Raw genomic sequence first — 15,768 nt, 5'->3', positions numbered from 1 at the left:
TATAATTGTTTCTGCTGATATTGAATGAGTTCTTGGCTGGGTTTAGATCAAATAAACTCATAAAAAACAATATTTATCACATAAATCCATATGGATTGCTTTGTTTGTGCGCAATCAACTGAAAATCAAAACTTAACAAACAAAAATCTGGATTTGCTCGTTCTCCAATTTATTAATTAATCCTTCAAATCTTATAGAAAAAGAACAATCAGAGCCTTTTGATGATTTCTTCAGTGCTTGCGAGGAGATAGAAAGAGAAATCTCTTTCTCGCTCTTAGCTATTTCCTGTGTTGCCTCTGTTTATCCGTTTATTATTTAATGGACGGCCTGTTGACCTCTGCACAGTGGATCGACGGCTGTGATTAATTAGATGACTAGATGAGAGAGGAGATTAGATCGTTGCCCGGCTTCTAGTCTCCTCATTTGGCTGTGGCAGACCACTTTGGATTTTTCCTTGCAAGTTGGGAGTAGATGCTCTGAATATGCCCTTATATATATTTATGAATAAAACATTAAAAATTATAGGGTGGTGATGGATGATGGGAATCTTAAGTATAGGAGTGGAGAAATTATTTTGTGCAGATATTAGGTGCAGAACGTTATTCAGAGATCATTCATAACATATCATGTCAGCTGTACTGATCAGTACTGAACTTCGGTAAAGAGCATATGAGTGACATGACGCATTCTGATTGGTCTCCGGACATGAGCAATATCGAGCCGCGGTATCAAGCACATGAGTGATGTGGTGCATTCTGATTGGTCTTCGTACGGTGTTCGATGTTCACACAGAATAATTAATCAAAGGAGTGACACATTTGATTTTAAAATTGTTTATATGTGTGGATATTGGGAGCAGAAAGTCGTTCGATTTTGTTTTTGTCATGTGTTTTTACTATTCATCTATGCGCTTTTAATATATTTTTATTGTTCATAATTACAAAATAAAACGGTTCTCTTTTTACTGACTCCGCATATAATAATATCTATTATATATGATAGATATGAAATATTAAAATTTTGAGTATTATTGATGTAAATAAAATGATATATGTATGTAAATCCTCTTATATATACATTTATTATGGGTTTCAATTTGAGTTGAGGGCTATTATTAAATTTAGACGAAGATTGATTCAACATTTCAACCTATGTATGACTTGTTTATCGTACAGAAAAAATGCTTGATTTGAATTCGACTAACTCAAATCTGATCTGTTTGTTTGTCCTATTTATCACGTTTATAGTGTAATTAAGGTTAACATGTTTAATCTACGTATGATGTGTTTAACTCAAATATGACTTAAATAGGTTAACTAGACTTGTTTGACTTGAATTGATGATGGTGTGATTAATTTTGAATTTGATCTGAATATTAAATTGGTTGCAATTTTTTACCCAAATGATTTCAAAATTAATTGGGTTAATCCAAACCTGATTTTGTTAGTCAAATTTTGATTTGATTGTTGGGTTGGAATATTTATTGGGATTAAAAGTAATTAGATGATATGAGATTATATAATATATATGTAGTCTTATTATAAATTTATGCTCATATTAGAAATAATTTTTTTAAAAATTTAAATGAAAAATTGAATTTTAATAAAATATAATGGAGAAAAAAAGATTTATGTAGTTAATCTCATATAGTGAAACAAAGGCTTATATTGTTGCTCATATTTTAATATGCAAATATCATGAACTCTTACTATGTTTATATTAATTTGATTATGCCTATGAAAAATATGTGAAGCATAACATTATTTTTTATTGGTAGAGAGAGAATTGAAGGAAAACTTGATATATGAAGGATCTAAAATTGAATAGATGGAGTATAATTTTAATAGTAATAGATTTAGCAGGGAAATGTGACTTTGGGTGATCAAATCATTAGTAAGAGTATACAGTTTAGATATATTGGATCCGTTGTTCAAAATGATAGTGAAATAGATGAGGATATTATTACTAGAATTTAAGTTGCATGGTTGAACAGGAGGAATGTATTAGGCCTACTGTATGATAGAAATTTAAGAAAAATTTCTATAAGATGGCGGTGAGAGCTGCAATTTTTTATGACGCGGAATGTTGGCCATCAAAATAGAAGCATAAAATTAAGTTAAATGTTGCAGAGATGAGGATGCTTGTGTGGATGAGTGGCTTCGCTCTTAGAGATAGAATGCATAATGAGTATATTTAAGAAAAGTTTAGAGTAACTCAATTGGCTAACAATATTAGAGAGAGTCGTCTTAGATGATATGGACATATAAAACTTCACACTTCTAATGACTCATTTATGCCTCTTAATTTTCCTAATCAAAATTTTCTAAATAAAAAATTTTCACATAAATTTTCAAATAATATTAAAATATTAAATTTTTTTATCATAAATATTTCAGCACATAATAAATAATAATTCTGAATTGAACTAAGTTGAATTGCCCATTTTGGCATCTAACTCACTCAAGTCATGGCTAAAATCAAGCCATGTATTGCGCACTGCCATTTATCAGACAAGTGGCACAAAAATTTACTGAAAAAAAGATCAAAGAAACTGCTTCGAAAAGAACAAAAGAAAATTGTGGTTTTCATAATTGTAAGATTTATTTTTTTTTTGAGATATTTAAATTTTGTTTGGAATAATTTTTTAAAAAATAATTTTAAGTATACAAAATTTTTAAACAAAAAAAAATTTAAGTAGAAAATGATTTAGAAAATAGTAAAAAAATTGTTCTAAATGAAGCTTTAATTTGAAACGGCTTTTTAATCCTTCTTAAAGCATTTTTTTTGTAAAAAATTAAATTTTTTAACTAAGAAAATATTTTTAAAAACAATAAAAAAATTCCTTAGTCTAATTAAGACAAATTCTGAAATTCATACAAAATATATACAGAGAGAGAAAGTGAGAGAAAGGGAATACATTCATTTATAAATTCTATGTAGAGAGGGAAAGCGAGAGAGAAAGGGAATTCATCACAGCCAAAGTTTTATTTATAACTAACTGATAATTCATTTAATAAGAAATATTTATTTAAGTAAATCTTAAAAAAATAATAAATATTGTCCCTACAATCTGATTAATCTTTTATGATATTTTTAATATCATTTAAAGATTATAATATTAAAAATACATTAATATTCAAATATCAATTTCAATTCAAAGAAAATGTTTTTTCAATTGCTAAATTGAAAAATCAGTACCATAAATAAAAATATATTAAATGTACGCTTTAATTAAATATTCTAAAAAAAGAAATTTTATTTTTGATGTCTGGATTAAGTCAAATTATTAGGTCCGGTCTCCGGATATAAAAATAGGTCCGGATATCCACTAAAAATTTGACGCGTGAAATGTGCATGTGTCAACAAAATTTTAAGTCAAGCGCGCCAAAAGCGCAGGTAAAGTGCAGTGAAAGTACAGTCAAAGCACAAAGTGCGGTTAAAGCGCACGGTCAAAGCACAAGAGATACCAATAAGCAATACATATAGAATCAACAATAACAACTAATAACTATAAAATTAAAACCTTTATTTGATTGAAAAAAAAAATTGTCTACCAGTCAATGAGAAATAATAAAAGATTGTTAATATCAACCCAAAAATAGTCAAAGGGAGAATATTTGAAATGAAAATTCAAACTATAAATAAATATTTCCTTCCATAAATGGCAAAAATGAGATCATTATCCAAAGTTGCAATCAATGATGCACTTAAATTATTACAAGATAAAAAGATTGGGCTTTTTAGACACGCCTGAATCCCTAAACCCTGTAAAAAACATCTAAATCCTTAATCCTAATCACTCTAAAAGTACAAAACTCAGATTAATTATTCTGAGCGAACGCCAAACGCCGCCCAGAGACCAATTAGAATGCGCCATGTCAACCCTTGCTCGGTACTGCTAACGTTGGTTGGTCTCCGGACCACGTTCTACGTCGGGCCTCCGCACAGAATAATTTCCCCAAAACTCAGGCATAGTGCAATATGCTAAAATCTACACAAATTTACAAACAAAAAACGAAAGAAAACCTGGAAGCAGGCCTGCAATTTCCATCCAGCTTTCTCCCAGTTCAGTTTTCACATTATTTCACAAGGAAAAATATGGAATGGATCTCTGTAGAACTGAAAGGCAACTACATTTCTGTCCATTTAAAAAGGTTACTTACAAAAAACTGGTTCGAGACCCCCTACACGTTGGCCGCGTTTGCAATGGAGCATATATCAGTCATGTAAGCTGAACAATCCAAAGTAACAAAATAATCATCTTTTACATTCATCAGAAGAGACTCTGTGCTGTCTTTCCAGATGTACCAGGATATTAAGCCTGGATCAAATAGCAATAGCAAAATTTTCAGAATCTAATTAGAAGACTTTTAAAAAAATATATACAGAAATACATAATGAAACTGGACAGTTCAAAACACTTCTTTAGAGTGCTGTAACAGAATAGATTATACTAAATTACGGTATGATTTAGGTTTAATTTCAGTAAACTAAAATCATATTTGATGCTCCATAAACTTCATGGGGGTTCAAGTCTAGCCACAGTACTAAGATGATATGGAAAGATCAGAGAAGAGTGTGAAGAGGGGCAGAACCATGCTTTCATTTTAGCGTGGGCAAAATTTTCATATAAAATTGGAGGCTTGGAGCTGGGCACGGATTGCAGGTGATTGCAAGCGCTGGGGAATGACCGAACAAGGTTTGTGGTTGCGGCTCTAATCGTTTCAAACTCGAAAAATATTTCCTGAGTTGGAGCTGGACACGGTTGGCAGGTGCTAGTGAACATTTGCAACTGCGGGCCAAAAAATTTTTGCCCTTGTGGTCTTTTTTTCCTTTGTTGGGCGAACTAGGGTTATGGGTGGGGAAATAACTAAAATACCCTTAAACTATTTTATTAAAATTTTGAGGGTGGGCCCACCCTCACATAAGCACTGGTTCGCCCCTAGTGTGAAATGTTAGGCAATTGAAGTTTGAGTTTACTGAATAAGAAAAAGTAGAAGCATTTCAGTCTAGCTACATAAAGTGAAACACTTATGTATGGTAAGAGGTTGGAGAAAAATATCTTAAAATCTATAATTATTGCAGTGGCTAGGAGTCTAATAGTAAGTTCAACATAGTAAAATTTGAAATCTCATATTATTTACTTAGTCTTGGTTAAAGCTAAATAGTGAGTTAAGCTCCATAAAAATAAATAAATAAGCTTCAACAAGATTTCTAAAACTTAAACATGATAAACTCAAATTCGACAAAAAAAATAGATGAACAAGCTTGTATATGATAGAACTCGGTTCAAACCATTTTACAACCCGAAGACAAGCAATAGTCCCCCAAATTTGTAGCACCCATCAAGCATATCAATAGGCACTTGTACTAAGCGTTTATGAAGTTCAATTTCTAACAGTTACTCAACTAATTTAACCTTAATGTGCCATCCAAACATACCTGCTGCAGGAATTTCATCCTCCGTTTCCTGCTCTCTAGTTGTATGCAGTAATATTGTGCCAGAAAGAATTGTAATGAATCCACATAGTTCGGATGCTATACTGCTTATATTCTGATGCGACCAATCCTAACGAAAAGAAGAATGTGTAAGAATTAAAATGGAATAGATTTCAAGCCGTCAAAACAGAAAAACCAGAGTGAAACTGAAGAAGGGTAGTAGAAAAAAAAAAAAAAACTAAATCTACCTTGAACATTATTGCACTTGCAACAATTGTTAGAGTTGTAAACATGACATAGTAAATTGGGGATACCACTGCCGTATTGAAGGTATCCAATGCCTGGCAAAACAAAACAACAGAGACGAGACAATAAGAAGAGTCCACTTAAGTGGAAAATGATTCTAATCAATTTGATAGTGTGTGTGTGTGTGAAGAATACAAGCAATTATCATGTATAGACAGTAATAACCTTTTGAAATTTAAATGTAAAAAAAATTATTTGAAATAAAAATGGCGAACTTAAAGAGTAAAGGATTGTTTTGTTTGGGAAAAAACTTATCATCTAAAGAAAGGAATCCAGTCGAGGTTTTGGATGCAAAAGGATGACGATGCATATGAGTCGTAATATGGCAAAAGCCCTTCTCCAGTCTCCTTCACAAAAACTCAACAAAAAACACACAGATTTAAATTATTTTAATGATATTTATTTTTTAAGATAATATGTTTTAGTCTGTGAAATATCTTGAGCTGTGGGGCTCTCATGGAATTTAGAAAAAACTCCATTGCTTTACAGGAAATGATGTGTTTATCCAACATAGAACATGCATACAATATAGTAAAGATGGGGCCACCATAGAAATCTTGAAATCAAACACAAGTTGACCCCTAAAAAATCACAAGTATAATCGTAAATTATAAATAAATAAATAAACAAATAAAAAACACACAAACACACACTAAGGAATCTTAGGAATGTTATCATGCATATGGGGAAAAAAATCTATTTTAAAGTTCTTGATTATGAGTATTCATAGATTTTGAAGAAATTATTTAGGGGAAATTGAATTCAAATTTTATTCTTTGGATTCATTACATATATATATACACTCTAGGAGAATAAACAGAAAAAAAAGATATTTAATCTAATTAATTATAATAAACAGAAGAAGAAAGCAATTTAATCTAATTGATTCTAATAATTATATCCCGTGGATCTTGGAATCAATCCCACGGATCTTGGTGTAAGAAGAGGAAATCTTCAACTTTAATCCACAGTTGCAACCCACGAATTGCTGACATGTCATAGTCGTGGGCCCCCTCCTTGTCATGTGATTCAACACTCCCCCTCAAGTTGGATTTTACAGGTTGCACAATCCTAACTTGCAAACAAACTTATCAAGTAGAGAGCCCGATAGTTAGAACATCAGCAAGCTGTTCATGAGTTGGGGTATATAGTACTTCAACTTTTGAGTTATATATTTTCTCAAATATAAAGTGTCTATCAATAGTAACATGTTTTGTTCTATCGTGATGTACTGAATCCTTGGCTATATTGACAGTGGCTTGATTTTCACTAGGGGTGTAAACGAGTCTAATAGATTTTGAAGAAATTGTTTAGGGGAAATTGAATTCAAATTTTATTCATTGGAATCATTACAATATATATACACTCTAGGAGAATAAAAAGAAAAAAAGAAAGACATTTAATCTAATTAATTATAATAAACAGAAGAGGAAAGCAATTTAATCTAATTTATTCTAATAATTATATCCCGTGGATCATGGAATCAATCCCACGAATCTTGGTGTCAGAAGAGGAAATCTTCAACTTTAATCCACGGTTGCAACCCATGAATTGCTGACATCTCAAAGTCGTGGCCCCCTCCTTGTCATGTGATTAAACACTCCCCCTCAAGTTGGGTTTTATAGGTTGCACAATCCTAACTTGCAAACAAACTTATCAAGTAGAAAGTCTGATAGTGCCTTTATTAGAACATCAGCAAGCTGTTCATGAGTTGAGGTATATACTACTTCAATTTATGAGTTTTATATTTTATCAGATATAAAGTGTCTATCAATAGTAACATGTTTTGTTCAATCATGATGTACTGGATCCTTGGCCATATTGATTGTGGCTCGATTTTCACATTTCAACTTTATCATGCCTTCAATCTTTATTCTCAGTTCAATCAATACTTGTTTGATCCAAATACCTTCACAAATAATAACTGCTAATGTTCTCAGTTTAGATTCTGCACTACTTCTAGAAACAACAAATTTTTTTCTTACTCCTCTATGTCACAAGGCTTCCCCACACAAATAAACAATATCCCATGGTCGATTGACTGTCAATCTGGCTTCCTACCCAATCTGCATTAGAATAAATGATCAATTTCCTATTTTCATTTTTTTATGAACAATATCCCTTTTTCAGGAGTGTTTTTGAGATATATCAGGATTTGATATACTGTCTCCATGTGCTCCTTCATAGAATTACTCATATATTGGCTCACCATACTCATAGCAAATCCAATATCTGGACGAGTGTGAGAGAGATATATAAGCTTTCCTACCAAACGTTGATATATTCCTTTATCTACTGGAACCCCCTCCTTTTCTATCCAAAAATTCTTCTTATGATCCATGGGTGTACTGGCTGGTCGCATCCCAGAAGGTCGGTCTCCTTCAGTAGGTCTAAGGTATACTTGCGTTGGAAAACAAATATACCTTTGCTTGATCGAGCTACCTCCATACCAAGGAAGTATCTAAGTGATCCTAGATCTTTAACTTCGAACTCCTTGGATAGAGCCCGTTTGATCTTCATTATTTTCTCTTTCTGGCTGCTTCACAAACAAGGTATTATATGCCTAGCATTGTCTAAAATCATGGCCTTTTACATATTTTGAGAATCTTCTAAACCATGCTCTAGAAGACTGTTTTAATTCATACAAGAATTTCAGCAGTGTACACACTTTATCTCTTCCATAAGACTTCTGAATCCCCATTAGAATCTCCATATAAACTTCTTTCAAGTTCCCATTGAAGAATGCATTCTTGATATATAGTTGATACAGGAACCAATCTAAATTTGCTACTAAGGAAAGAAAAATCCTGATGATATTGAGCTTTCCAATAGGAGCAAAAGTTTCATAATAGTCTATTCCATAAGACTAAGTGAATCATCTTGCAACCAATTTAGCTTTCAGTCTCTCAACACTACCATCCTCCTTATGCGTTACGATGAACACCCATTTGTAGGTCACAACTTTCTTTCCTGGTGAGAGATTTGTAATTACCCATGTATGATTTTTTTCCAAGGCTATTATTTCTTCTTTAAAAGCCGGTATCCATCCTGGGGGATTCAAAGTTTACTGAATATTGGTCGGAATTTGTACATCATCCAACTTGGAAAGGACTTGAGAAGGGATGTTTGGTGCATAACTCTTTCTAGCTATTTGATAGCTCTATCTGCTTTTGAACTTCAAAAAACCTTCTCCTGACAAAACCTCCTAGCTAATTCACCATTTATCTTCAACAATTCAATACTCCCAGCCATCTTTTCAAACCAATATTCTGCTCATAATCAATGTTCCACATAGATCAAATGCGAAATTTCCCTGGCTAAACATATATTTGCATTTTTCGATTAACATGAACTACGAACATAAACACCTGATGAATGCATTGTCAGCCTTCACCTCAATAATATAGTAATCTTAAAAATTTCACTTTTATTTCGAACATCAAGATTCAGCATGCATTGCTTGTGGTATCACAACTAAAGGAAAATTATAATGGTACAATCATGTTAGCAATGTCAGTTCCATCCAACCTTGATGCTAAAATATGACGGTATCATCTTGCATCCTAACATAAAGCTCTGTTATTGACATTAAACCTCTCCATTACTATTCGGATCTTCCATTAACCCACTTCCACTGCTTGTGCTCTTGTTTCATGTTTTGACTTTTCAAATTTGTAAACAACAACGCTTTCCTTTTTAAGCATAAATTTTATCTATATGATGTACTCATTGCATGATTTTAACAATAAGGCTGTTGTCAACTGAACTGCCCATGGCTTGTAGGAACAATAACTTGTTGTTAGCCACTTATCAGCAGATAATTCATGTGCTTTATAACCCTATGAATTGTGAACAAGTTTTTGAGGGACTTCAGAGTATGCAAACTGATAGTTAATGCAGTATTTTAATAGGAAGTACTTGAGTTCGCAAGTAACCCTTAAGAGAAATACTTGAGTTCGCAAGCAAACCTAGCCGAAATTGGTGAAAACAGTGGGAAATTTTGCTGATTTTAGAGAGAACTCAGCAATATTAATGCTGGAATTTTAGAAAAACTGAAAGAAACACAAGGAAACTTATTCTATTCAATCCACTACAAGAAAAGCAATACAAGATAAAAATTTCTTCGATTCGAGAGGAAGAAACTCTCCAAATCTCTAACAACACCTAGAGCCCAAGAAGAACAAATCCTAGATCTCAAATCTCCTTCAAATTCAAGATAATTCCAAACCCTAGCTAGCTAGTAATTAAAGCAAAAGAAAAATTACATAATCCCTAAAAAGCCCCTCATTCAAATTTTCCCTCCCAAACCCTAATTAATTTATGCCATAAGACCCACCATGACAATCTTAAGTCTCAAAAGTAATCTATTAGGACCATATCAAACCGGTAAAACAGAACTATTGGACAAAAGCATTCCCGATATTGCATGAAAACGGACATTTTAGAATTCACCGTCCTGTCTCCTCTGAAATTTTTAATGTCGAACATCAAGCAGATAGTCACGATCCAGCTCAACAATGAAAACTACGTCATATGGCGATCCCAAGTACTCCAGATCTTCACCGCAAACGGTTTCGAAGGCTATCTCACGGGAGCCTCGACGAAACCAGCTGAAACGAGCACTGACTACAAACTGTGGAAGCTCATTGATCAGAACTTAATATCCGCCCTGTACTCCACTTGCTCTCAAACAGCCCCCCGCCTCTGCATCAACCAAGCCCTTCGGCGACGCCTCATTCTATCGACAAATTGCTGGCTCCCTCTAATACTTGAAAATCACCCGACCAGACATTGCATTTGCCACAAACCAGATCTGTCAGCATATGCATAATCCCCAAACCTGCCATTTTCAAGCCTTAAAACGACTTCTTCGGTACATTCAAGGTACCATCACTTTCGGCCTCCCTCTGCTTCACAACACGTTAACTCTCTCCACCTACGTCGACGTCAACTGGGCATCCGACCCCTCCGAAAGGAAATCCACCACTGGATTTTGCACGTTCCTTGGCTCGAACCTCATCTCATGGTCTGTTAAAAAGCAGATCACAGTCGCCAAGTCTTCAACCGAGGCGGAATATCGCGCTCTGGCTTCCGCTACATCCGACATTATCTGGCTACGCCGGCTTCTCCAGAAATTTGATGCCAAACAACTTCAACCAACTAAAGTGTACTGCGACAACACTTCCGCCATTGCGCTTGCCCGGAACCCTGTTTTCCACGCCCGTATGAAGCATATCGAAATCGACTACCATTTCATAAGCCAGCATATCAAGGAGAAGGAGATTGAACTGCTTCACATCAGCTCTGTCGAACAGCCCGCTGACATCCTAACCAAACCGCTGGCTGCTTCTAGGTTCACCGATCTTCGGACCAAACTGATTGTTCTCTCCAGAGACACTCAGTTTGCGGGGGGATGTTAGCCATACAGGTGCATTGCCCACCAACGGCCTCTGACATTCTCCAACGGCTCTGACAAAGCCATGTTTAACCACCCATGTGCTCACTCTCATCTCCACCTCCACTTCCTTATGTATACATGTAAACAGTATCAAAGGAAATTAATGAGAATGAAACGTGAAGGGAACTTCGTCTTCATCCTTCGTGACTAACCTTTCTGCTCAGCTCGCTAGAGCTTCTCTGTTTTGCAGGTTTTAGCAGTTAAAGAGTGTGATCATGAACTTGACAATCTTAAGTCTCAAAAGTAATCTATTAGGACCATATCAAACATAAATATCAAACCGGTAAAACAGAACTATTGGACAAAAGCATTCCCGATATTGCATGAAAACGGACATTTTAGAAGAGGCCATCCACTCAGACAATCAAAATGTACAGGCAATGGCGATCTGAAGGTTCAAGATACTAGCTTAATCAAAAGAAGAATACACTAACCTTGTTCAGGTAATTCAATTGAGTAACAGTGCAAATGATGGCGCACGAAAAGAAAAACCATGTTTGAGGATAAGCCACCTGACTTATCCCCTCAAATGTCAGTTTTATCGCAATTCCAACAGCCTTTATGCTAACAACCTGTAGATCAATCAAGATATTCCCAGACCAAGTAAATTTTGATAAAAAAACATATTGAAATCCTCATATGACAATCTAGTATGAGACAAAAGCTAAGAGAGTTAGTTTCAAATCTAACCGTCAGTGATCCCATCAAAGAACATATTCCCAGGTAAACTACTATGTTCTTTTGTCCATATTGAGGTTCAAAAAATAACACTAGAGCCAGGACAATGACTATGGCAGCTGCTGTATAAATCAGAAAAGCTGCACAAAATAAAAATACAAAAGAAAAGTCATTACAAGCTCATACAATAAAGATGCTGAACTACATTCATGGACGGATCCCCCATGTTCTCAGCCCACCCTAAAAAAAATATATTAAATATTTAGAGGGGATATTTTGAAATATTTTTGATATTTTGCACCCCCCAAAATCATTTAACCTAATTTTATCAATCCTAAGAGTCTTTGACCATCCCCACAAAAAAATTTTTTTTGCCCACTCTGAAAAAAGAAACTGGATCTGCCCTGACTATATTATATATTGTTATCTTAATATAACGACGTATGCACAGTATATATTTACCCGGTTGTTTGGCCAGTTCCCAGATTTCTTCTACTGAATTTGGTGACTGCTCCTGAGGTGCATGAACTACAATGACAAGTGAACCAACAATGCACGATATACATCCCAGAATACCCATTTTATGTAACTTCTCCTTCAGCATGAAATGTGCCAGAACAGCACTGCAGAATTACTTAAATGCATGAGACGCTGCTGATTAACATCAAATTTGAATAGTACAAGACCTTTCATTTCGTCAGTTATTTACCTGATGATTATGCTCAAAGCACCTAGAGGAGTTACAAGAACAGCTGGAGCAAAAGCGTAAGCCACTAAATTTGAAGCCTCGCCTACAAGCACTGTTCATAATATATGCTTCAAGCCTCTCATATATAAAATATATAAAAACTATGGCATTCTTTAGGAAACCATCTTACTTGACATCATTCCCATCCACCAAAATGGTTCTAACAAGTAGGAGTGCCCTCCAAAACCTACAATAATTAATAAAAAAAAAATCAAAGAAGAGGTCGAAAAGAACAATTTCAAAAGCTCAGCCAATATGTAAACATAAGAAGTTAAATATAATCTAAGTTAAATTGCATGAATAGAAGTTCTCTATTAAGAGAAGCATAAAAGAAATAGAGCCTGAGAAGCATAAAAGAAATAGAGCCTTTGACACTTTCGAACGAAACAAAACAAAAAAAATCAAATTTTGGGAAAAAGTAAATGAAAGAATGTTATACACAAATGTTTCAAAGGGGAAAATGAAGATTCATTTTGCAATCTAAATATAGTTAACTTACAGATTCATAAGAGCATTCCATCCAAATGTGTCTGAATCTATTTTTGATGAGAAGATCAAATAGAGTAAATTATCAGAATGATCTTAGACTTTTTAAGTGTGTCCATTTTAATTTCGCTTTTTCATGTGTTTAAATTTGTTTCTTAATTCATTAAATCTGAACTAATTCAGTCCTTCCGCCAACTTTGTCATTTCTTTGGATGGAAATTGATAAAGAAAAGTTTTTCATAAAGAAAATTTGGAACATTTAATCTCATTAGTTTAAGCATGTATTAACTATTAAGATTAATCATAAAAAAATCCAAAATGCTCTCATGAAGAACTTCCCAACACTAACTTCCATCCAAGGAGATAGCAAAATTGACTATAGGATTAAATTAGTACAAATTTGATAAGTTGAGGAATTAAATTGAACACTTCAAAAATCTGAATCTAAAATAGACACATAATAATTTTAGGAATCATTTTGATCATTTACTAAAACCACATAAAGTCTTCAAATTATTTATGTAAGTCACTCTCACTTATCTTAATATAAAGAATTAGGAGAGAAAAGAGGTAGACTAGAAGTAACATGGATAGAAATTGTGTAACCAAATCTGCACAAAATAGAATGATTGCATCAAGCCACACTTAGCAACAATGAAGAATGAATGAAAATTGAAGATTAATAAAGCCGACACAAATAGTTCATATAAGTCTAGTGATGATGATGATGATGTCACTAATGTAGCACAATCCATAGTGATTTATGCTGCAACTATAAACGATCTTCAATATTGTATGACATCTAAAGTGGACTCCAGGCATAAAAAAGATGCACATTATCTTTCCATAGAATAAAAGCTATAACTTTCTTCAAATAACTAGCAGCCATAAGCACTGCAAACGGCCAGTAAGAGGCCTTTTTATTTCTTTGAAACCTAATAAGATAATTGACGCTGGTTACATTTTGATGAATAAACAGATTAGATTCAATATAAGACAATAAAAACAGTGAGAAAAAAGGACTTCCAATTTTTCTGTTAAAAGTATTTTTGCTATTCCCTGTACTCTAATCGTAATTCAACGCATAAAACCATATAAACCAAAACTCTCCGTCACATTACGTAGTCTTATTGAGGAACCTGAGTTCGCATCCACAAGAGATAAACGTTATGACAAACATGAAGGTTATTGTTCAACAATTATTCGAAGAAAGCACATGTCAAAATGGGTAAAAATAAATTGCAAATTTACAATTACTGAGGTTCCTAAAGCCATACTTTCAGCTGCAATATGATCAATCAGGACAGAGGAGGATCTTTTCTGTAATGAATCCTAATATACTTTTGCAAATTCGAAACTTCTTATAGATACATACAACACCATTCAAGCTGGAAATTCACTCCCATTTGCCTCAAATCTCAAATCTAGAGAATCCCCAACCGAACACCCAATGACCTAACCCGATCATAACCACAACTACACCTCTCAAAAAACCAAAACGTGAGATGTAGATTTTAGAGAATCCCCAACCTGCACGAACGCCACTGGCCGCCGCGCGCTTGAGGCCCTTCTTCTTGAATATGAAGCTGGCCCCGATGAACAAGCTCGAGGCCACAGCCAATATCAAACCCCTACTGTTGTCCGAAACAGTCATCTTCTTCCTCACCACTCGTTCCCTTCTCAATCTCTCTTCCAATTCCTTGCCTTGCTATTAACAACAAGAATCAAAGATACGGAGGAGGACAAACTTGAAGAACAGAAAACTTCAGATCTCTAATCAGCGCACCAGCCCAACGATTCGAATCCAAGGCGGAGCGGATGAATTACTTATATATCGTGGCGGAGGAGGGGAGTGGGAGATCGCCGGCTGGACAGAGCCACGTAAGGTGGACTTCTTTTTTTCGATCTGGCACTTGCACATTCCCTAATTTAGCGCTGCAGCTCCTTTGAAAGTGTTTTTTGAAATGTTAGGGTGGGTAGGTGGATTTTACAAAAGGGATAACTTCTTCTCAATTTACATTTCCATCCATAATTCACAATTGTAATTTCTAATTTGTATTTTTTTTTTTAAGTTGCAATTGTAATTTGTAAGAGAGCTCATTGTGGCCTATTTTTGTAAGTAGGGGTGTCAATTTTTGACACGACCCGAAACACGACTCGAATCTGACCCGGAAAAATCCGGGTTCGGGTCAACCCGAACTCAAACCCGAAACGGGTCGGGTTCGGGTTGAACAAATCAACCCGTTTTAAAAATCGGGTCGGATTCAGGTTGACCTAGCAACCCGAAATTGACCCGAAAGTAACACGAAAACTCATATTTGACCCAAAAACCCGAGATTGACCCGAAAATCGAATATTGACCTAAAAATTAGCAATTTTAGGTCAACTTCGGCTCATTCGTGTCGGGTCCGGTTGACCCGGACCCGAATCGGTTCGGGTCCGGAAACCTGACCTGTTTTTAAAAATGGGTCAGGTTCGTGTTGACCCGAACAGTGCCGGGTCAATTCCAGGTTCGACCCGTACCCGACCCGCTGACCCGAATTGACCCGAATAAATGAGTGTAAATAATACTTAAATATATAAAAATTCAATAATACATTTGTAAATCTCCAATATAGTCTCTTCTAAAAACTATCGTTCTTAATACAGTGCA

General features: G+C 34.6%; 1 protein-coding gene across 2 annotated transcripts; it reads right to left on the bottom strand.

Annotated features, from left to right (window-relative positions):
• Positions 1-3,896: 3,896 nt before the first annotated feature.
• On the bottom strand, positions 3,897-15,077 carry LOC110104335 (probable magnesium transporter NIPA6). 2 transcript variants are annotated; one of them, XM_020833396.2, is made up of 9 exons: positions 14,646-15,077; positions 12,760-12,816; positions 12,591-12,681; positions 12,344-12,504; positions 11,894-12,021; positions 11,638-11,775; positions 5,688-5,780; positions 5,443-5,569; positions 3,897-4,321 (listed from the first exon to the last, which is right to left on the bottom strand). In XM_020833396.2, the coding sequence occupies exons 1-9, from the start codon at positions 14,767-14,769 to the stop codon at positions 4,185-4,187; spliced, it is 1,056 nt and encodes a 351-aa protein (XP_020689055.1). In that variant the 5' UTR covers positions 14,770-15,077; the 3' UTR covers positions 3,897-4,184. The 2 variants fall into 2 exon arrangements, with proteins under 2 accessions (XP_020689055.1, XP_028556614.1); XM_028700781.1 differs by lacking the exon at positions 14,646-15,077 and adding an exon at positions 14,393-14,626.
• Between the last annotated feature and the right edge of the window lie 691 nt (positions 15,078-15,768).

This window comes from Dendrobium catenatum, unplaced genomic scaffold, assembly GCF_001605985.2.
Source record: "Dendrobium catenatum unplaced genomic scaffold, ASM160598v2 fragScaff_scaffold_1593, whole genome shotgun sequence".
NCBI classification, from domain to species: domain Eukaryota; kingdom Viridiplantae; phylum Streptophyta; class Magnoliopsida; order Asparagales; family Orchidaceae; genus Dendrobium; species Dendrobium catenatum.
Note: the sequence above shows the minus strand (reverse complement) of the source record. Positions and strands in the feature narration are given on the sequence as shown.

Bases quoted from the DNA above. Each gene is read 5' to 3' on its own strand.
- LOC110104335 (XM_020833396.2), bottom strand. From the start codon at position 14,769: ATGACTGTTTCGGACAACAGTAGGGGTTTGATATTGGCTGTGGCCTCG. The intron at 11,776-11,893 runs GTTAGATTTGAA...ATTGATCTACAG, and splicing joins CTTTGATGGGATCACTGACG to GTTGTTAGCATAAAGGCTGT. The intron at 5,781-11,637 runs GTTAGTGTATTC...TTGTTTTGCCAG, and splicing joins AATTGAATTACCTGAACAAG to GCATTGGATACCTTCAATAC.